This window comes from Xenopus laevis, chromosome 8L (genome assembly GCF_017654675.1).
Source record: "Xenopus laevis strain J_2021 chromosome 8L, Xenopus_laevis_v10.1, whole genome shotgun sequence".
NCBI classification, from domain to species: domain Eukaryota; kingdom Metazoa; phylum Chordata; class Amphibia; order Anura; family Pipidae; genus Xenopus; species Xenopus laevis.
The window spans coordinates 92309154-92333340 of record NC_054385.1 but is presented as its reverse complement, the minus strand read 5'-3'; the positions used below and the strand labels follow the sequence as shown (position 1 = coordinate 92333340).

Sequence of the window (24187 nt, the reverse complement as noted above, 5' to 3'; positions counted from 1 at the left end):
CATTCCGTAATTCGGAGCTTTCTGGATATCGGGTTTCCGGATAAGGGATCCTATACCTGTAGTACAATTGAATTAATCTTTACACAGCATACAGATTATAAATGGAATAATAAATGTGTAATTACTACATATTTTGCAAATATGCCCCAGTGTAGTCTCCCATAGCAGCTAACAGCAATTCATTGTGAAAATAAATCTCTGGTTGGCATAAGGGCCGTTTACCAATCAAATTCTAGCATTGTGAAATGCATTCATGTGTTGTACAGTGTACTCTGGATCACCATCTCCTGTCCTAAAACCATATGGCAACTTTGAGCGATCTGTTCTGCCAGGGTCTACAGGTCCATGTTTTCGCAAAACACGCTTTAGTTGGTCAAATACCTCGTGGTCTGGCACAGCCAAAGTGTTTATATTAAATCCCATCATCCTTGTAATGGTTTCTCGGAAGTCAACAAGCTATAAAGAAGAAAAATTGCAGTTAGTTTCAGAAATTCTCGGGATATCATTGTCACCGCTAAGCAATAATTGGGTTGGAGAGAGAAAGGACAAAAGACATTTGGTACACACTCCAGCTTTTTAATTAGACCTTTACAGCCCTCTGCACGGTTACTCATTATGGCTGTCCATTACAACAATAATCTAATTGCATTTTAGGGAAAGGCAGAGTTCCTGTTATGTTCTAAATAAAGAGAATTTTGAAATCATTCTTTCAAAGGATGGATTACAAGATTCATGGGACAAAAACCTTTCCCCCCCACAGGTTTTTGTATAATGTCTCTTAAACTTCTCAAGTACATGCAACAAGAGTAAAGTTGCATCTGTAAACTCTTTAATAAGCCTTTTTTAAGAGTTGCTAAAAAGATAGTAATGATTCACTTTAAAAGAGAAGAGTGTACCTGTTTCTCCCTCTTTGCTACCTCCTCAAGTGCTCTTTTGGCTGTGTGCAGCTCATTAGTGACTGCCTCTACCATGTGTTGGCACCTTTCTTTATCTCCTCGAAACTCATGCTCAGTGTAGTCCAGCTCACTCTTTAGGCTCACCACCTTTTTAGCAGCTTTCTCCTTAATTTTCTCCAGTTTCTCTAAAGCTCGGCTGAGCTCTTCTATCGTTTTCTTTTGCTGGATGGTTCGCTCCTAACAGATGGGAACATGTATTGCATGAGAAATGAGCCTGCTTTTCGCAAAGACCATTGGGTCTTATTATAAATGATCACAGACATTGTGACAAGTTGCACGCAGCACATTAACAGGGAGATGTGAGAGACGGCTGGTGGAGTTTGATACACTTTTCACACCATACCTTGAATACATCAAAGACCATTATACTAAAAATGCTGGAAGAAGAATAATGTTAAAATATGGGTTTTAAGGGTCCTTTAAGTGGACTGCTCTATTTATTTAGTTTTTACAAGTGTGATGAAAATGATGGAAAAATACAGATTTATATCACAGAAAATAATATATTAGGCATTCTAAATAAATGTCTGTAGCCAAGAAAATAGTATACTTATATAAACAAATGTATACACAGTATATATATATATATATATATATATATATATATATATATATATATATATATATATATATATATATATACTGTGTATACATACACACATGTTTGTTTATATAAGTATATATATAGATATAGATATATATATATATATATACTCGAAAACTTGCAGCAGTTTTTTGCAGAATAAACACCATTTTCTCACCTTGGATAAGACCTGAGAGTCCAAAATATACTAAAAAAAGACCAGCAACACCGGGTTTTCGTATGAAAAAAACAAATGTATTAAAACATGCATGTGCAGCCAGCGTGACGTTTCGGTCCCATCAGGGACCAAAACGTCATGTTGGCTGCACATGCACGGTTTTAATACATTATTTTTTTCACAAGAAATCCTGGTGTTGCTTGTCTTTTTTAGTATACTTTGGAACTTTTTACTGCGCACCCGGGGTTGAAATGGAAGCGGAGTGCTGCCTTGAATAACACACACACAGATATATATATATATATATATATATAGATGCAATTAGGAGCACTCACGGTTGTAGTGATAAAAAAATGTCTTTTTATTGGAGTGTTACACACTACCCCACATCAACGCGTTTCGGTTCACACAGAACCGTCGTCAGGATGCATACTGATGTGGGGTAGTGTGTAACACTCCAATAAAAAGACATATTTTTATCACTACAACCGTGAGTGCTCCTAATTGCATCTATTTGTTCTTTTCTGAGGAGCACCCGGGATTCGATGTACTGAGGGTGAGTGCCGGTGAAGCATTCGTCTATATATATATATATATATATATATATATATATATATAATGTATATCTCATTTGCATCTTTCTGAACTAACAGCAGACCCAGGTGGCTCAGAAGTAATGAACAAAAGGCAATGTTAATACAAAACATTTACAAACAGAATCATTTATCTACCACACTATTTGCTACTCCACAAAGACTTTCCCATTTTCCCCCTTTTCCCATAGCTGTGATTTCAAGGCAGCTAATGTGAGCAATAATTTGGGTTCTATATGTCAAAGTCAAACTGCAGCGCAACAGCTACTTAGAAGTTGAGTTTCTGCATTTGCCTTTCTAGCCATTCAGCCCAGTAAATATAATACTAAGGTCAGTATTTCATTTATTAAAAAAACTTAGGAACTTAAAAGTTAATATAAAAAAAAGGAAAAAAAGGGATGACATAATCTCACAGGAAATACTGGATACAATAACATTAGTTCAGACATTTAGTTGCATCATCACTACAAAATATGTTCCAGACTGAATGAGAACATTTGTCTAATGATTTTTTTTGTTGTTTGAATGTATATGCAATGTCAGGAGACAATTATGCAGAGAATTGTCTTTTTATATTATGACCTGAGAATAAACAAGTTAGGGACCGCCATATGGGGTTTACCTTGACGTGGTATGGTGGATTTTCAACTTTATGATCATAACTTTGTAACTAAAAACCCCTGTTTTGTAAACACATGCACTTGCATATATACTGAACTACTTATGAGACAGGGGCCCAGGGAAGTGCATTGTAAGTAACACTTCCATTATACTTAAATATACTTTGATTTAGCCTTATGAGTGCTTCCACAACCCCCCAATTTTGTACAATGTCAGGAGACCCCTTGTGACTGGAGAAAGGGAGGTTGCACCATCAGCATAGTAAGGGCGTATTTACTGCAAAACAGAGCTATATCCCCTTTGAGTGCTTTGACTTGCTTTTCCTTTGAGCAACTTCCGCCAGAACTTGCTTACAAAGGTCTGATTTGTATGTAAAATAATCACAGCAAATCTGGCATTCGCATGGCGTAAAATAAAACACACCTTGATAAATTTATTTTACACAGCTTTTTACACTATTTTTTTCAGTGAATTTTGTTTTACACAGCATAATAAATAAGTCTCTTTGTCTCTGTGCATGCGCCAGTCAACAGAGGAAGGGGTACCCCCTCAGTTTAGCTGGCAGATTTAACTGCAAGTCTTTGTGTTACTTTTTTTATATAAATATTGAATCATCTACCAAAGGGATTTAGTGATTCATTAACTGTGTGCAATAAATAGCCACTTACAAAAAATATGTTCATAATTACGATAACTACATATAATTATTATTTGTTAAATCAGGCAATTATGGGATTGGGATGTAGTTGCCAAAACTGAAGTTAGGTTAAGCTTCCATGAGTTGAAGAAAGTATCTGGCTAGCCAAAAGGTTGTTTGACTTTCTCAAAATTAAACCAGTAAAGGTTTTGCAAATGTTAAAGCTATAGTGGTTTTATGCCTTATTGTTTATTTTTTAATCACTATTTTAATCGTATTAATGGCTTAGGTCACACAGTCACAATATATTGCTGTTAAGCCATTCGTTTATTGTGGTTTGCTTCACAGGTGTTGGTATACATGGCAATTCATGGCACCTACAGTCAGGGCTGTTTTAAGGTAGCAGAGGACAAAGGCCGAAAAAAATAATTGTTGGGGCCCTGCTTTCACTCAAATAAATATGTGGCAGACTGGCAGTGATACCCTCACCCCACTTAATAAAACAAACACAATGTGCATTCATTGGGGCTGTCTGCTAGAAAAATCATCTTTTCTACCCATATATGCAGTATTTCTACCCAATGTTACCTCTAATATACCTCCTAACATTTTGGAAAGAGAAAGAGGGACAAAAAGATTTGCCGCGTGCAGAGAGGCAATTTTTTGACCACGCCCATTTTTGTGGTCACGCCCCCTAATTGCCATGTTCATTTTGCCAAATTTGGCAGGTTATGAAAGTTTGAACACATTTCTGTGGTTTTTATGTGTTATTACAGTTTTGCTTACTGAAGATGTATTGCCCTTTAAGCTGCAAGTTACAGTTTCCCCAAGAGACTTTCTTATCTTAAATTGTTACAATTCTTTCTTTGCTTATCTTAAATTGTTACAAAAGTATCTAAGTGCCACCAGCCACGTATTCTGGGCTCTCTAACAAAAGCCAATAAAGTTAGAAACTTGGTATCGTTTTCTGACTGTTCAATGCAGAAGATCAAAGAAAAAGTCGGGACATTTCAGTAACAATCTGGGACTGTGGGTTGAGCTGTCAAAATCAGGACTCTCCCGCGAAAAACTGGACAGTTGGGAGGTATGTTCTAAGCTCCATCCTCATACCTACACACCGACTGTGAAACATTGGAACCCAACAGATTATAGCAAATTATAACAAATGATAGCAATAAAGCATGATACATGCCACAGTGCTAAGCAATCTCCTGACCATGTGCAAAGAAGAAAAAAAAGAACTGATTTCTGCTCCCAATTGCTAATTTAAAAATAAAAAGTGGAGGGGAACAATATGGTTTTACATGTAAGAACAGCTAGCATGTAGCATCAGTGATTTTGCTGTGAAATAAAGTGTGTTTCTTAGCAAAGTAAATCTTAATTCTTTATTAAACTTCACAAAGTGCTACGCTCACCTTTAGCTCACTCATATCGACAAGCTGAGCAGTCAGAGTTTGAGTAGCAATTTTCATTTCACTGAGCTGTCCCTGAAGTCTCTCGACCTTCTTCTGCAATTTTTGGGCTGTCAGGCTTCCTGAGTTCTCAGCGCTCAGTAAAAGTTGTTGCTCTTTTTCTTTTTCTATTTGTTTGATCTTCTTCTCTAGTTGCTCAATTTTTGAAGATTTTAACTCTATTTTTTCTGCCTGGGAAGTAATCTGCACCAAGAACAGTTGAATATAAACAGAAAGAAACATGTAGGCAGGCTTATACATATAACACTATAGTGATGGAGGAGGCTGAAGGTTTACATAAGGCACAATTAGACAAGTAATCAGGTAAGTAGATAATTTAGTGTATACATGGGAAGCTTTATTATAACTCATATATAACTTGCATATAAAATACATAAAGAAGAATTCTATTCTCAAACATATTTAATGTACATCACACTTCACATCATGTCACAGCAGTATTTAACCAACATTTGTCTCCAATAAGATTCAAAATACCTTTAAATTAACTTTTAGTATGATGTAATTCTAGAGAGTGACATTTGGGGACAACTTGCAATTGATTTTCATGTTTTATTATGTGTTTTTTTTGAGTTATTGAGCTTTTAATTCAGCAGCAGTTTGCAAGGTCAGCAATCGGGTTGCTAGGGTCCAAATTACCCTAGCAACCATGCATTGATGTGAATAAGAGAATGGAAAATGAACAGGAGAGTCCTAAATATAAATATGAGTAATAAAAAGTAGCAATAACAATACATTTATAGTCTTATACAGCATTCGTTTTAGATGGGATCAGTTACCCATAGTTAAAAGCTGGAAGCTCAGAAGAAAAAGGCAAATAATTCAAAAACTATAGAATGAAAAAATGAAGACCAGTTGAAAAGTTGCTTAGAATTAGCCATTCTATAAGATAATAAAAGTTACCTTAAAGGTGAATGACTCCTTTAACATATGTATGCATAAAGACATAAGACAAGGGAACACTGGGCATTTTGTTTTGTTTTAATTCTAAAAATAATTTTACATTTCTTTCTAGTTTTCTCTACATAACGTTCCCTTGAAAAGTGTAGATCTGGCAACAATTAGTAAATATTGTGGCCAAAAGAATCCAGTCAGGTATACTACATTTGCGCAACTCTAGCCTGAAAGCAGAGATGAAACAATTATGCATGTGTTCTACCATATTGGTGGCTTTGAAAATAATACGTCTAAACATTTCTTTCTTTTTTTTTTTTTTTTTGACAAACCGTATTTTGTATTCTCAAAAAAAAAATGTTTTCGTTTTCGTTTTCTTTAAAACTTCCACGGAAAACTCTCCAAGTAAAAGCAGTTGAGGTCCTATAAAAGTTAATGGGAACTCAAACTTATAGGTTATAGATATTTTTAGTGCATTGTTAAGTTTCTTTTCTGTTCATACGTTTTATATTCAGATCTTTTTAATAACTTTCAAGACATTCTAGGTTTTAAGAAAATTTGTAAAATAATGGTTTCAAAAAGCTTTATGACTAAAATTTGACCTTTAATAAATGGGCCTCCCTTTAACACTTTTACAGAACCCTTTGAGAAATGTGTATTTCACAACATTTAATAGAATGGCATTACTCCTTATACCAACCTTTTTCTGGAGATTGTAAATAAGAGATTTGTTCTCCTTCAGAAATCCTTTGTCCCTTTGGTTAATCTCCTCTGCTTTGTTTAGTAGTACTTCATACTGGGATGTCAGACCACCTGATGATATATCTTGAACAACATTTAATTTTTCTGCCATCTGTAGTAAAAACTTCTTTAGCTGTATTAACATCAACAAGGATTAGATGTTTTTTATTTCAAATTTTTGAAAGCACGCCAATACAAACATTTAGCAATGTCTCATTTGATTGGTACTCTATAAACAAACAAACAATGTAGACCTCTAGAAAAATATTTTGTATAAAAATCATATGTAAAAACTTGCTTTATGTAAATAAACCACCATTTTCATAATAATATACTTTTTTAGTAGTTTGTGCCATTGGGTAATCCTAAATAGAAAATTGCCATTTTAAGAAATAAGGGCCGCCCCCTGGGGGTGAACACAAACAAACCATACTTGTTAGGTTACATGAGCCAATTAATGGACAAAGTGGGACTTGCAGCTGCCTGCATTTTCTAATCAGGTTTACATATTTTGTGTTCTTTTGATTTTGTTAAGCAATTTTGGTTTGTTGTAAAGGTGGCCATACACGGATAGATCCGCTCGTTTGGCGATGTCGCCAAACGAGCGGATCTCCCTCCGATATGCCCACCTTGAGGTGGGCAATATCGGGCTGATCCGATCGTGGGCCCTAGGGCCCAACGATCGGATCCTAGCGTTCACCAAACGGGCGGTCGGATCGCGGGACCGCATCAACGAACAGATGCGGCCGCGATCCGACGGGATTTTTAATCCCATCCGATCGAGATCTGGCCGACTTTCGGCCAGATCTCGATCGGGGAAGCCCGTCGGGGGCCCCCATACACGGGCCAATAAGCTGCCGACACGGTCTGTCGGCAGCTTTTATCGGCCCGTGTATGGCCACCTTAAGGCTAAAATAGCTGCCATTCGACGGTAGTCTGGAATCCACATACATCGTTTGAGTTGCACCCGGGAGGGGCCCAAAAATATATTTTGTAGGGGGGCCCTCTAGTTGTGCCACTGATAGATATTATGCATTTTTAGGAGTATTCCTTGAATAACATTCCAGTGACCTATTTTAAAGCAGCATAAATGTTTCTTAACAGTGATTTTGTGATGGGAGACTGGTTATGATGGGTTCCTAAATAATATGTTTCATGCCATAACAAGGAAAACACAGCAGTAGATGGGGGAGCAGCCTGAGGGATTATAAAGAACACATGCATCTGATGTTACCAACACCATTGCTATGTATATCTATGTGCTACTGCTAGTATATGTAGGAAATTTAAGAAAAAAATACTACCAAATAATGAGGCATGTTTAAATGCAACCTGAAAGATTTAGGAGCCATTTATTATTTTTTTTTATCAACTTTCTTTTTATTGAAACAAATTTCACTTTTCCCGAAGGACTGTATAGAAAACAGCACATTGCACAACACAGGAATGCATAGTACAAAATATTGCGTAACAGGGGAAAAGGTATAAAAAAAAAAAAAAAAAACAAAATAAGGAGAGAAATAATCCACTGGCTATCCGAAAAATACCATTAAACATGTCACAATCGGTATCTATAGAGCAAGTTTTTGCCATATGCCTCAAACACCAACTAAGCACATACTTAAGTAGAGTGAACTCTGCCCATTGCCCCAATTTAACTCAAAGGGATAGGAACGACTCCTTATGAAGAATCCAAGTGTCCCAGATCTCAGTGAATTTCTCCAGTTGGCCATCAATTTGGTATCTCAAACGTTCATTTAAATGGATGAACTCAATCTTGTCCAAGACTTTAGTTATGGAAAGGTAGGGTGATTTCCACTGTGCCGCAATATGAATCCTCGCCGCCATACAGATATGTTGAGTCAGGTGCTGTGCCGAAAGATTCATACCTTCCAGTTTATGACCTAGAAGCATAACCTCTGGGCACGGATCAATGGGAGTATAAAAGAGTGTAGTCAATATCCGAGATATCTGCTGCCATAGGGCTTGCGTCACAGGACAGCTCCACCAGGTATGCCAAATCGTCCCTCTAGTGGGACAGTTCCTGAAGCATTGAGGTGAAACGGTGGGGTACATACGATGAAGTCGTTCTGGAACATAGTACGATCTATGAAAAAGTTTAAGCGAGGTTTCCACTATGGTGACATTATAGCTCCCCTTGAAAATTCGTAAGTAGCTCTTGAGCCATACTTCCGGGGAAAACGTCGTCCCCAAGTCGGCTTCCCAATCCAGCATATGCTGAAGTTTGGCCGGTGCGACAGCATGATTCAGCTGGCTGTAAATGGTGGAGAGGACTCGTCTACACATTGGGGAAGTCATGCAAATGACCTCTAGAAACGTTCTAGAGACCAAACTCTTGGGCCAGAAGTGTAAAGCAAAATGTGACAGTTGCATTGCCCGGTAAGTCTCAGTTGGCGGTGCTTGATATTTCTGAATAAGGGACTCCATGGACAGCGGCTTAGATCCATCAGTGAGCTGGTAGGCGGTAAGGACCCCCCTGTCTTTCCACCAGGTAAAGGCCGACTCGGATCAGCTCGAGGGAAAAAGGATGTTTCCGTGCAATGGCACCAATGTCGAAGGGTTCGATGCAAGACGATATTTGAATTTAAGAATGTTCCATAACTGCAGCATAGTATAAGTCAATGGGGAAACAGATTTACATACTTTAATATCCGAGCTCGGATTCCAGAGTAAGCTCTGCAACGAATAAGGATGTACCATATCAGACTCCCTGAGTACCCACAAAGGAGCTTGAGGTCCTCCATGTATGGGGGGGATCTGGGCACAGCGAGCTGCCCTATAGTAATGAAGCAAGTTCGGGACCCCCAAACCACCCCTAGTTTTATGAAGGTACATAATATGTCTATTAATCCTCGGTCTCTTATTCCCCCAAATAAAGGCCATAATTTTCTGTTGGAAACTTAGCAGATCCCTTCTCACGAGGGCAATGGGCAGAGTTCTAAAGTAATATAACAACCTAGGCAAAGTCATCATTTTAATACAATTTATTCTCCCTATCCAAGAAATCTGTTTAGACCTCCACTCCTGTAACTCGTGCAACAATTTCCTATACAGTTGAGGGTAATTATGTTTCTACATTGTTTCCAGGTTGGCAGTGAGGCGTATGCCTAGATAAGATAAGTATTGGTCTCGAAGTTGAAACCCAAAATTAAGTTCAACAAGTTTGCTGGTATGCTTGGGAACACCACAGGGCAGAAATTCACTCTTATCCTGATTCAATCGTAACCCCGAGGCCTTAGAAAATTCCTGGATAATATGAAGAAGGTTGGGCAACGTAGTTAAAAGTTGTGTGACAGTCAACAATAAGTCGTCAGCAAAAAGGGATACTTTATGTTCAGTGTTAGCTATAGTGTAGCCCTTAACATTCGGATTTCTCCGAATCGCCTCTGCCAGCGGTTCCATTGCAAGAGCAAAAAGGGCTGGAGACAATGGACAACCCTGCCTCGTTCCCCTTCGGATCTCAATAGTTTGGAAAGAGGAAGTAGGCAATTTCAGTGTAGCAGACGGGGTAGAGTAATAGGTAGAAAGAATAGTAGTAAAAGGTTCACCAATCCCAAGAGAGCTAAGGATGGTTCTGAGGTATTGCCAATCAAGGGAGTCAAACGCCTTCTCTATATCCAAGGCTAATAAACCCATGGGCGTTTTGGTAGACTTAGCATGCTGTATAATATTAAGAACCTTTCTCACATTGTCCCCTGCCTGTCTAAACGGGATGAAGCCAACCTGATCCCTATGTATCACTTCCGGCAAAATAGAAGATAACCTACGTGCTAGTATGCTAGTCAAAAGCTTTAAATCAATGTTCAAGAGAGAAATGGGACGATAATGTTTCGGTTGGAGAGGATCCTTATTGGGTTTAGGAATCAGTGTAATATGCACCGACAGCAATTCATGGAGAATGGGCTTACCATCTCGGATATGATCAAAGAGTAATTTAAGGCGTGGAGTAACTATGTCAGCAAAGACCTTATAATATTTAGCTGAAAAGCCATCAGGGCCCGGTGCCTTCCCTACCTTAAGTTGTTTGATTGCATAGGCAATGTCCTCGACCGTTATGGCCGCATTCAGCATATCTAAACTGGAATCAGAGAATACCGGTAAAGGATACTGAGAAAGAAAGGTCTGTGTAGCTCGAGAATCTGGTTTATGGGTTGGGGTATACAGTTTTCTATAGAAATCTAAAAAAGTGTCTCATCTTTTCCGGGTTAGAGGTAATGTTGCCCAGTGAAGTTCGAATACGGGGTATTTGATTAATTCGAGATTTGGTACGCAGTAGGTTCGCTAAATAAGTGTCAGGCTTATTACAATTCTTATAGTACCTAAACCGAGTCCATCGGATAGCTTTATCTACGTGCTCCAGTTGCAAAGTATTTAGTTCTTGTTTAAGCGCTTTAATACGTTTAGTCAATTGTGATGACAGTGAAGTTTGGTTAAGCCTTTCCAGGGTGGTTAATGAGGATTCAAGTTGGCAATATCTGTCCCTTAATTGCTTTTTCCGCCTAGCTGCCTGTTGTATGAGATATCCCCGTATAGTAGCCTTATGGGCTGCCCATACGACATCAGGCGTGACATCAGTCGTGGTATTTTCCTTGAAGTAATTAGTTAGGGTAGTCTTTAATTCTTGCGTAACTTGGGGATCGCTAAGCAGGCGTTCATTAAGGCGCCATCTAGATGACCTAGGGCAAATACCCTGTAGCAATACTTTAGTAACCATGAGATCATGATCTGACCACGGGCAAACTTTTATAAAGGCATCCTTTAGGTTAGGGATCATGGCTGCATTGAGTAAAATGGCATCAATTCTAGAATATTGCTTATGGGGGGCTGAATAAAAGGTATAGCCACGAGCCTGAGGATGGAGTTCCCTCCAGGTATCAACAAACTGAGATGAGTTAAGAACCCGTTGAGTCAATTTAGCGGCCTAAGGTTCCCTAACATGGGGCAGCACGGCCGATTTATCCAAGGCCGGATTAAAGGGAAAGTTAAAGTCTCCACACCACAAATTAACATCAAGGGGATGTGTACTCAGTTTAGCAGCGAATCTGTTAAAAAACTCTCGTGGGGCAGCATTCGGGGAATATGTGGATGTAATCCTAATAGACTTCTCAAATAAGCTACCCACTATAGATAAGTATCGCCCCTCTTTATCCACTTGCACATCTGTCACAACAATCGGAAAGTTGTCATGAACCAAAATAGCAACACCTCTATGCTTTTTATTGGGAGTAGAAGCCAGAAAATATCTGGAATATTGGCGATGAAAATATTTCGGATAAGACTGTCTAGTGAAGTGAGTCTCCTGCAAACAAATCACATCTGGATGCATACGTTCATAGCATTGAAAGGCCTGTCTACGCTTCCGCGGAGAATTCAACCCCTTAACATTATGAGAGATTACTGTAAAAGCCATAGTGAAATGTCACAAGAAAGAATCCATTAAAGCAGAAACGCATGCTCAAAGGGGAGCTACAAGTGGAATGATCTGAACCGAAGGAGAGGAGAGAACAGGAGTGGAGGTCAAACTGCACTAACATTATAGCATACAGGTACACTAAATAATCAGGGAGCACAGGAAGAGGCATAAAAATAAATACATTTCGTAATGAGAAAACACAAAAAAGATACCAAAAACGGTTATGAGCACAGTGGATCAACCCAAAAAAGCGAACAAAACAGTACAAAAAATAAAATGGAACCTGAAAAAAAACCCCAAATATGGGGAAAATGTCCCGGTCATTCAGCGACTGTCTTTGTGGGGTCGCCAGTAGACTGGGGAATGTGGGCAGCATCTATTCCCAAGCCCATTGAAAAGGATGTAACGTATCCTGCACAGGAAAATAGAAACACGGGGTACAAGTCATACTTAACCGGACAGGTCTCTGGTATCCGGAATCGTCTGGGAGCGAAGCCGTTGTGGTTTGGGGATGCCAGAGTTGCGGCCTAGGCGAGAAGGCGAGTGGGGACCAGCCACCACTTGCCATTCTTTCTGAGGTCTCGGACTGCTGCTCGCCGATGGCGCTGGGGAAGGAACAAAAAGGCCCTCCTTCTGTAACACATGTAAGGCCGCCTCTGTGGTCTTGAATGAATACAGGCGATTATTAATAGTGCAATGGAGTGCAAAGGGAAAGCCCCACCTGTACCTAATCCGTGCCTTCTGGAGCTGTAAGGTGACATCTTTCATCAGCCGCCTCTTCTGCAAGGTAGTAGGTGCCAGATCAGCATAAATATCAGCCGATAGTTTGTTGTCTGGATCTCTAGTGAATTGGCGCGCAGCTTGTAATATTTGAGCTCTGACCGCCTCGTGTTGCAATTTCAGGACTATGTCCCTAGGCGTATCTTTTGTGCGAGGCCTAGCAAGCGCCCGTATTCTCACCATCTGCAGTTTCTCAGGCGGTACTTCTGGTAGTAAGGTAGTAAAAAGGTTCATCGCAAATAGTTCAAGGTCCATCTCAGTCTCTGGGACGCCACGAAGGCGAATATTAGCCCTACGAGATCTATTCTCTAGATCCTCAATTTTTTCCTCCATTGCCGCAATTTGTTCCCTCTGGATCTCAATGGCGTCACTATCAGCATGTATCGCTGCCACAAGCTCTTCCGTGCGGTCCTCCAAGGCACTCGTCCGAGTGCCCAGTTCTTGGATTTGTTTGGTAAAGTCCGCAACTGCAGCTGCTAGTTCCGTCCGGAACATAGTCTGTATGGTAGATAAAATTTCCGATACCTCGGAGGAAGGCCCCAGTGGGTCCGGATGGGAGTGCGACAGGTCCGCCTCGTGTGAGGCCTGTGAAGATGGCGGTGTGCCCGGACTCCTTTGCTGGAAAAACTTATGCGTGCTCGGCGCCGCCCCTTTTTTCTTAGCCGCCGGTTGTGGCATAGTGATACCTGGTACCCTCAAGATAAATTAGAGTCGGTACCGGAACGTTTTATAGCCGTGGTTGCTGGATTAAACGGGCTGGGATACGGAGCTCACATCAGGTACGTCCGCTCCTGATGGCGCCGCGCATGCGCCCCCCCGTGGTTGCTGGATTAAACGGGCTGGGATACGGAGCTCACATCAGGTACGTCCGCTCCTGATGGCGCCGCGCATGCGCCCCCGCCATTTATTATTTTAAATGCAGTATGTAAAGTGCAAATGGGCACAATGCACCTTTTTCCTGAACTTTGCACACTGCCTTCCTTGGTTAAAGAATTGCTTTTCTGCTGATACCTGTGCTAACTCTTTGAATACGTTGCTGCCTGCATTCAGCAGAGCTCTATTCAAATGGGGCGGAGGAATGCAGGTAGGTGCCCATCTCCAACTCACTAATTTACATGTCATTCAGACACACAAGTTAGCAAACAGCAGTCGCAACAGGTCTGTGTCATGTGATACTGCGGAATGAACATTGTGACATATTGCGACAATACTGGTCGAAGAAGTGCTTGTCAAAGCAAGAGTGCACCTTAAGTGCTCTGCACTTGGCTGGATTTCACCCCCCGAGGGCCCCCCGAGGAGCTCTCCTCCCTCCTTCAGGATCATGCGCTTAGTGCTTAGTGCTCCAGAATCAAGCAGATTACCCGTGCCGCCCCTTCATTTATGTCACCCTAGACACAGGCCTTTGTGGCCTCACCACAAATTGGGGCCTGTCTGCATTTCTTACCCTGGTTTTTATAAATGACCTCTATTGATTATTAATAATTAACACTGAGCCAGTTTCCACCAGATGCAAATAAACATCTACTGCCCCAAAATGATTTTTTTTTCATACCTTTTTCCTCTCTGCATTAAAACCATCTTTAATCATCTCTTCTGAAGCAAGTTTTCCTTTTAAGTGTTTAAGGGATTCATGGTTTTCCTGTAATATTTCTTCAGCTTTATATGACTTAGTAACTGCTTCATGATATAGATCACGCTGTTGGTCTAATTGTTTTGTTAGTTTGAGGACCTTTTCCTGAAGCTCTTCTGCAGTCTGTGTGTAAAACAAAACCAGTTATCTCTAAGGAATTATCTACACACACACACACACACACATATATATACTGATACTGATAGATAGATAGATAGATAGATAGATAGATAGATAGATAGATAGATAGATAGATAGATAGACATATACATAGAGACTCAGACTGCCACCAAGTGAAGATCATCTACATTTATATAGTTTAAGAATTTACCGATTTCCATTCCTGTTCGCTGTTGCTAATTTCTTGGATTCGTTCCTTAATGGCTTCCTCTGTTCTAGGTACAGCAATAAAGCCATTACTGAGTATTGTAGCAAGCTGTATTATGAAGCTTTGGTGCAGGCTATGAGAGGCCTTAGCTTCATAATCAGATGTCCGTAAATTTCTGTCCAGCTCATTTAGTTTTTTTTCTTTTTTCACCATCTCCTGTTGAAAACTGCTCCATTCTTTATGGTTGTCCTTTATTTTCTCTAGTAGAAGCTCCTTTTCTCTCCCAGCACTTTGTTTGACCAGTATGGCTTCATCTCGTTCCTAGATAGAAATAGAAATTGATAGGTTTTAATGAAAATGTAAACATGGAAAAATTAAGGGAAAACTTACATTAAAAATATAAATAGGCATATGGAAGGACTACATGCATTTCCTAAAAAGAATATAAAGAATATCCTACAGGGGCATATTTATTCATCACATTTTAAGCTAACATCTGTCAGGGCCCTAGGCCATAGGCTGATGAAGTCTGGTATATGCAAAAAACTCAGGAACAAGCAAAGAGTCTAGAACCGTAGAAGCTTACAGAAGCTTACAGGAACTTTACAAGTAAAGACCTATACTTGGGTATTGAACTTAGGTCTTCAGCATCTATTTATTAAGAATTATCATGCCAGAAGTGGTATGATGATGTCACGTGCTGGTAATGGATGCTGCCATCTTGGATGTTGGGCTCTGACAGTATCCAAGGCTATAGTGATATAGTGACCAGGCCGGATTTGTGGCAAAGCCACAAATGCCAGGGCCTAGGGAGGCGTGATTTCAGGAGCAGCATGCTGCCCAGCCGCATAACTTTCCTGATGTACTGAGGACTATGCGCAATTTAAACTTTACTTACCCAAGTTTGCAGTCCTTAGTGCTGAAAGTATGTGTACATACACACCTGAGGGCAGCGGGGGAGCAGACAGACTCGAACGTCCTAGGGGCGTCCAAAATAGAAAACCAGCCCTGATACTGACACTAAAAACTACTCTTCAAAATATGCATTAGGTCATATTGAACATTTTTCCCTGATATGTCTGCGTTTCTAAGTAATTGTTACTTGAAGATCCTAAACCTGACTGTTTTGAAAACCTGACTGTCCCTTCTCAAGCTGTCAGTTAGAGTTTCTAATGTTAATGGACTGCTGCTGCACAAATATGGCAGCCTCCTCATAGAGTTAAAGGAATAGTTCAGTGTGAAAATAAAAACTGGGTAAATAGATAGGCTGTGCAAAATAAAAAATGTTTCTAATATAGTTAGTTAGCCAAAAATGTAATATATAAAGGCTGGAGTGAACAGATCTCTAATAAAACAGCCAGAATCCAACTTCCTGCTTTTCAGCTCTATAACTCTGAGCTAGTCAGCGACTTGAAGGGGGGCCACCTGGTACATTTCTGTTCAGTGAGTTTGCAATTGATCCTCAGCATTCAGCTCAGATTCCAAAGCAACAGATATGACCCATGTGGCCCCCCCTCAAGTCTCTGATTGGTTACTGTCTGGTAGCCAGGGTAACCAGTCAGTGTAAACCAAGAGAGCTGAAAAGCAGGAAGTAGTGTCCTGACTGACTTGTTATACTTCAAATCACTCCAGTCTTTATACATTACATTTTTGGCTAACTAACTATATTAGAAACATTTTTTATTTTGCACAGGCTATCTATTTACCCAGTTTTTATTTTTACACTGAACAATTCCTTTAAACTATATCCAAAAGCAGAAATAATGGGGACCATAAAATAAATTTGATTGTGAACATGGTGAGTGATATTTGAAAACAGAATTTCAATATAAAGGTAAAGGTGTAGTACAAAAAGAGATGGCGAGGAGGATGATTGTTCTTTCACCTGATCTAAAAGCCTTGAATGGGGAAGGGTTATCTCATTATAACAAAATGCAGGGTTAAGAGAGATTACTAACAAACAGAAATGTAGGCAATAATATTAAGGCCAGTGCCTTGCAATTGACACAGAGCATGTACAGTGAATCAGGAGCAGGAGCAGATCTTCCTTTCTTAAGGGTTGCTGTTGCCTTGGGCTGGTACAGAAGCCCAAAACATAATGAACAACATTTCTATCCTACTTCTTTAGTTAGGCTTTAGTTCTCCTTTAAAGGGGCCTCTGCCATTGACTTTTACATGAGTTTCACAGGTTTTAGCTGGAGTACTATTGGATTTGGACTTTTAGCAGCTTCGGGGCATAATAAATCTCGAAAAATTCAAGTTTTTTTGAGACTAACCTCGAAAAACTTGAATTTTTTGGAGAAGACACAATTCAAACTTGAGTAAATAACCCCCTAGTTGTTTCCATTACCATTAAATTATAAAGATGGAGACATTAATAATTAATAATATCTAATAATGAATATATATTAGGCAAGTTAGAGGCATATATTGAAATAGATTTTTTTTATAAATTATATGTGTGTGTGTATACTAAACTTTTCTTTAGCTTTTAGTTAAGTCTGGGCATGCTGCACACAGACAGAAATTGTGCTTTTGTTCTGTTATTAAAATAACAGAAATAACTGATCATTTCATAATGAAGGACAAAAGTGTAGTTCTGTCTATAAAAATAAAAAAGCGACATTTGATCTGACCTTGTAAAATGTAGAAGTGACAGAGAAATGTAAGACTCTTCTCATGACATATAGAATTTACTTAGTAATGTTCAGTATTAGGTTATACAGACCCTTTACATCAGTCAGTGTAACAACAAGGGAGAAAGTATACTTTGCTTTGTTTTGACCAAGCTATTTTGACTCTAGTTTGTCAGTGCCCACGCAGGGACAAACAACATACAAATATGATTGGTTCTTACCATCTTTATATCCTTCAGTTGTGCCTCAAGCCCTGACACAGCTTTCTTGTGTTTGTCTATCTCTGAAACCAGTCTCACAATGGTTTCTCGGCTGGCTTTATACTCCACTTGTCGTCCAGCCAACACCTCCTCCAGACTTGACAATTTTGATTTTTGCACAAAATAATCTTTTATTAGCTTTTCAACCTTAAATCAAGAACAACATTAAATTATAGAGGTTTACATAAATTCTTTAAATGAGTCCTTATATGAAGGAAATCACACAGGTTGTACTGTGTACAACTTATCTGTATACAACTTCCACTAAGGCAAAGGCTCCCATGCAGTCTGATACACTGATATGATGATTAATACAGAAGAGACAGCGTTCACAATCATTGGAGAGATTTTGCCCAATTATTTTAAATTAAAGGAAACAATAGCTAATTGTCACATGTACAAATGGCCTGCATTGAAGTCTGCTCCTTTAATAGTAGCTATAGAAGCTATCACTTATACTGCATTTAAGCTGCTACCATGTTGACCATGGCAGGTTGGTTAGACAGGGTAGAGTGGACATTTGCTATGGTACCCCAAGCTAAAATAGCACCCCTTGTTCAGAAAATGCTATTAATAAAAGTACAAATGATGTTATTAAATACAAATGGTGTTATGGAACAATTGTTCATATTCTTAGCCTTTATTGAAGTATACATTATCACTATATTTTGATTAGCTTTGCCTTCATAGCAAAATGTATGCACTACCTAGTAGCAGTTACCTTTGTTAGCATTATATTCAGGGGATCTTCCTGTTCCTCAACATCCATATTCAAACAGGAGCACAATTTGCCAATACTTTCCTTCATTTTCCTTTCTAGCCCGATGGCTCTTTGTTCTGTTTTTTCTCTTTCAATCAGGTGCATTCTGCATACATTACAAAGTAAACAGCATATAAGCCTCATTAAAGGCAAGTTCCCATTATTGTACCAGAGGAAAGATCAGAGCCAAGAAAAAAGGCAGCCAAAGTGAGAAATAAATAAAATAACTAGTGTGTGGAATATGTCCCAGGAATTCTCAGGACCCTGGGTTTTGTAGATAAGGTTTTTTTTTTAATTATTAAATATTAAAAAAAATATTTTTTTTAAAAAAAGCTTAGACTTATTGCCCTCCCCTACACTGGTTTCCTTCCTCGACAACATCTTAACTGGGACCCCTCTAAAAACATCTGTCCTATATTTACATTAGTTAGTCTTGTGGTCACAAGGTCACAAAGTCTAAAAGTGGTTGATATAACATAACTTTACTACAGATTATTAATGTAATATTCTGTAATAGAATTAATCTTTGTGACATTACTCATAGACTCTTAACAATCATATCCCAAAAATAAGTTTCCTGTAAGATCAATATCTGAAGATATCTACTTTACTCACAATTTGCTAAAGAAAAATACTGGCCCACCCCATCCACAAATCCCTTTTGGTACTGCAGTTCACATGCTTATAGCCCTCCTAATAAGTTATCCTATGTAATGTGGCAGTCCACTTAAAGGTACCAGTTTTTTTAATTCTTAATGTTCTGTAGCAAAGACCAGAGTTGCAATTTACACAGTTTTGTAGAAAAATAAACTAAAATTTTAAGATAAGGCAAATAACGTACTGTAGTTGAGGTGTAATTTTATCCCAAACTAATTTTATTTTTACTTTTACTTTCTAGATGACATTATTCTTTACTGGCCTGTGCTCTCCATCATAAACAAGCACAGGATGAAAGAATGTAGAAAGAGAGGAAAGATTCTATATCATGGCATCAGATTGTCCTTTGTCCTGCGGAGAAGGATGTGCTTTCTAAACTTCTGCACAATGACCCTATATTGCCTGGGACTTACTAATGAGGTGAAAGAAGAGTTAAATTGCAAGATTTTGCCATTTGTTCAAGGTGGCTATATGTTAAGATACATGCTGGTTTATTGAACCACTGCACATAGATTAGGAAGCCCAGAACAGCCATGCAAAATATGAGTTTTACCCTTCAAATGTAGAATCTACACAGCAGACATAAAGCTACTATTGTTTTGGAGTGCTAGATTCTGCATTTCTGGGCTCCAGTTTAATCTACGATTTGGTGCATTTTACACAGCAACACATGGTGCAGCAAGAACAAAGAGGCCTGGCACCAAAAAGGATGAAATATTTAACAACTGATAATAGTTTATCACAAAGCATCTCACCATTCCAACATACCTAATTCTTTGTTCTAGCTCTTGAACTCTTTCATTCAACTCGTTATTATCCCGTCTCAGGGAATAGAGCTCGGCATTTTTCTCTGATTTTCCACAATTTACAGATGCGCTCAAATGTTCCAATTCCTTGATGTGGTCTTTAAGAGAGTGGATCTGGGATAACTGGCGAGCATTGTTTTCTTTGTAGCTTACTAAATCATTTTTCACTTCCTGAAGGAGAGCTTCTTTAGCTGCCAGTCTGTTTTTCAGATCAGACACCTACAAAATAGGACAAAATATATAAAAGTGGTACATAGTCTGGAGCCAGTGCATGATTTTCATGAAAAAAATTTGTATTTCACCAGAGTTGTCTCAACATGAATAGACACAATTTATGTACCAAATGTTTCATATCTTAGGAAAATTTATCCATTGCACTGCATTGTAAGGACAAGCTATTGTTTGTGTTCACTCGTACATGCAACACTTATGTGTATTTCTAAAAAGGCACCATAGATACAGAAAAACCTCCATGCTTGTGAAGATTCTCATTCATCCAGGTCATTGTATTTCTGTAGAAATAAATCAAAATCAACTGGACTTGCTATGTTTTCTTGAAGACGTTTCACCAGTTCAATTCAGAATTGAGAAAGCCAGTCAGATGACTGGTGAAACATCTTCAAGAAAAACACAGCAAGTCCAGTTGATTTGACTTATTTCTACAGATACTCTATGCTTGACTGTTCATAAAATAAAAGATCTGCAAACATGGCCATAAATGTAGTACTGCCTGAAAAATCACACAAGACAATCACAAACTGTGGTTCCTATTATGGTGCCATCATCTGCGCATGTTCCTAATGTGAGTGATAATTTGATCTGTGGGCAAACAGTGGGGTCTGCTCATTTGGAGAATTCATCATATGATCCACTTTTCTTGTAGATAATGTCATGCTAAAGTAGTTTTCTTGCAAAATAATAATGTCATAATAGTTACAGTTTTTTCAGGAGGTGGAATTGACTTCCGGTTGAGCTCTTACACTATGATTTTGGATATTCCTGTTGAGTACATGTTGTGTTTTTTGGATATCCTGGAGATTGCAAGTAATGGCTGCACACAAAAGCTACTAAAATGTGTCTCAATTTTTCATATTACATTGTGTAAATATTTCAATAGTGCCATAAAGATCTAATGCATAAGCATATAAGACTATCTAAACATATTTTTAATTGTAGCATAACTTAAAATGTACGTGTTTAATCTCCAGTGCGATCCATAACCACAGAGTTTACCATACACTTGTCCCAGAGATACATCCTATCATTTTTCCCTGGAGTTATTTTTCTGGTAAAACTTTTCTCCTAATTGAATATCAAATATACTTATACAATGTTGTTGAGTTTTCATGTGATAAACCATAGGATTCGTTTCTATAGATAAGTTAGAGCCAAAATGCCATGGGCAAAGGCAATACAAAAATTGGTGTGAATAAGAGTGGAATACAGTGATGTTATTTTGTAGAGTATTTGTGGAAAGTAGTAATGTAGCGGTCTTTTTTTGGGGGTATTTTTTATAAAAAGGTAAAATATGCCAGCTCCACTGAGTTCTGGAGTGAAATCAGTGCTTGGTGAATTTTCTGGCATATGGTCAGAAAAAACCTAAAATATTTATTTACATATTTTACCCATTTTTTCTGCACATTTACAGAAGTATATGCAGAAGCATTGTACATTGGAGCAGAGATCTCATTGTGCCCAAACTCTGACATTTGCTCTTACATTATTTAAAGTGGAAGGTGCAGACTATATAGTAGCTACACTCTGGGGCACTGAACTAAGGCCATATGGCAATAAACTGCTAATGGGATTATTATTGCTACTTACTTATTCCTGAACATCTCTGTCTTCTCTATATCGATTTTTACATGTTGATAAAAATAACCTGTTTTAACCACCAAATCGTGATTTTTATAAGCAATTGATATATTTTTTTCTGATTGGTTCTATGTTGGGGGGAGACCAAGCACTTCAGTGATAGTTGGAGGAAGAGAACATTTTATCTGACACAGTAAAAAGACATCTGCTTTGTGGACAGCAAAAAAGGTCAGGAACATTGTGTTATTGCTAGAAATTGCACCTATTATAAGCATTGCTATCCTAGTCTGCTGCTCCGGCAGGTTCTTGTTACCGTAACTTCTGAAACGCTGCATCTGATCTCATTAGATCTGATCTGCACGTATTTGTTTTTCAGAAGAACATTAGAGGAAAGTGGAAAAATTAACATTTCAAAAGGCTACCTGGCCGGGAATACATTTTAAAATATCAAGACATTATGTTATTTACATAGTGACAAAACTGTTTTACCTCTATACTTTATTGTTGTATAACTAACTAATTTTAGGGAGAACTTTCATTTGTGTACGCCAGAGATCTGCAAACTCATAGTTCAGCCCTTCCATTGTTGCCAGTCCCAGTATAACATCAGTTGTAGCAGATGTGATGTAACTAAATGTTACTGGATCCCACAGAATATTTTTGTCCCCAACACATTTGAGAGGATGATTGGATGATGTGAAATTGCTCATCAGCTATGGGTCGTCTGCATTCCTCAATAGCCTTATTGCTTACAACTTGATGGTGGAACACTACAGAGTATCTACGGTATTAGCAGAGTAACTGGCTAGTGTGTGTATGTGTATTTAAGGGACCTTAGATTGTAACCTGCAATGGGGAAGTGATTTATCAATTTCTAAATTCCTGGAGTCTTATGCATACATTCAGTTCAAACACAAGGGTATTGATATCACTATACCTCCAATACATTTATTTTATCTTTCCCACACAGCTGAAAAACCTTAGTTACTATAATATATATATATATTTTTATAAAAAAAAATAAGTGGGAAAGCTCCCTTCTGAAGAATTTTACCTATGCATTTTATGTTTCTCACGAGAACTACATCTGTAGGTAACCTCTGTTAACATACCGTTTCCCAAACCTATGAATCGCTTTACTATGTTACCTGGTATAACTGATTAAAGACTATATGACCTATTGGGTTTTTTTTTAATATTGGTCATCTTTATCTTGTCAGGTATTTGAGCATGTTACACGTAAAATATAAGGGCTTGTTTATGAATTTGTTGCAAAGTGCAATGTGCTATGTTTGCTGCCCACTGCGTATTATTCTGTTTAAATATTACATTGTAATTGCAGCAGTGGGTGCATAAATTGGGTCTCTCATAAAAGGGACCACATGAGAACACTTTCCACTTGCATGGGCGTTAGTATTACGCTGTTCATTCAGCTGTATCAGGATCTTTAGCGCATAGCACAATTCTACATCCATTATTGCACTTACACATTTATAAATAACTGAACTGCATAGCAAGTGGGATATGAATAGAATTCATATGTGTACCATACCTCTGCCTGCAGGCTATTATTTTTCACCAGCAAAGCAGCCAATTCACTATGTGCAGCTCTTCTGTCGTGCATAAGCTGATCTCTAGAAGTCGAAAATTCGCACTCTGGATCATAAGGTATCTGAAATAAAGCACAAGGTGCAAAATCAGGTTGTCTCTCTAAAATAGACAAGGCAATAGCGTAGCTAATTAAAGAAATTGCAATAGAAAAATGGGTATATATGTGTGTGTGTATATATATATATATATATACAAAGTTGTGCATCCTTTACATAAATACTTTGACCCAGCACCCACGTTCATGGAAGACTGGTTCAGAGTGCAAGCGTCTGATTCAGGTTATATATATATATATATATATACATATATATATATTTTTTATTTATTTTTTGCAAACAGGGAGCACAGTGAAGCAGCTTTTGGAGCAAGTGCTCTGCATGCCGTACCCATCTGACTCAGGTCAGATCTCTAGAATCAGATTTTACCTAAGAAGCTACTTTACTTACCATGCTTTCTGCTTCAAAAGTCCAATGCAGCTACAGCAGTGGGTGAGCGGAGGAGAACATGGCTGATGGCGAACCCCTAATTTCTTTAAAATGAGTAACGTCATGTATATATTTTCATTTCATGACAGTTCCCCTTTAGACTGATTTATGAAATATATTTTTGGGGGAATGAAGGCAGTGTGCCCCTCTCTGTTGTGTCCTTGTCTGCCTAACTCAAATTCTGAGTATGTAATAATTAAACATATTATTGGGTGGATTAAATATGGGTGCCGCGAGAGTGGGGACATTTTTTTGACCATGCAGGTTTTTGAGGCCACACCCCCTTATTACCATGTCCATTTTACAAATT

General features: G+C 38.5%; 1 protein-coding gene across 1 annotated transcript in view; it reads right to left on the bottom strand.

The window, feature by feature from the left end:
- The window catches only part of LOC108698814 (coiled-coil domain-containing protein 170), a 32551-nt gene continuing 8364 nt past the window's right edge, over positions 1 to 24187 (bottom strand). The window contains exons 4-13 of the mRNA XM_018230639.2: positions 23334 to 23453; positions 19929 to 20185; positions 18465 to 18609; positions 17705 to 17890; positions 14851 to 15168; positions 14442 to 14642; positions 6635 to 6808; positions 4984 to 5223; positions 897 to 1133; positions 1 to 456 (exon numbers count right to left, since the gene is read on the bottom strand). Coding sequence (XP_018086128.1) covers positions 226 to 456; positions 897 to 1133; positions 4984 to 5223; positions 6635 to 6808; positions 14442 to 14642; positions 14851 to 15168; positions 17705 to 17890; positions 18465 to 18609; positions 19929 to 20185; positions 23334 to 23453 — 2109 coding nt within the window. The 3' untranslated portion in view covers positions 1 to 225. The remainder of the gene's footprint in view (positions 457 to 896; positions 1134 to 4983; positions 5224 to 6634; positions 6809 to 14441; positions 14643 to 14850; positions 15169 to 17704; positions 17891 to 18464; positions 18610 to 19928; positions 20186 to 23333; positions 23454 to 24187) is intronic.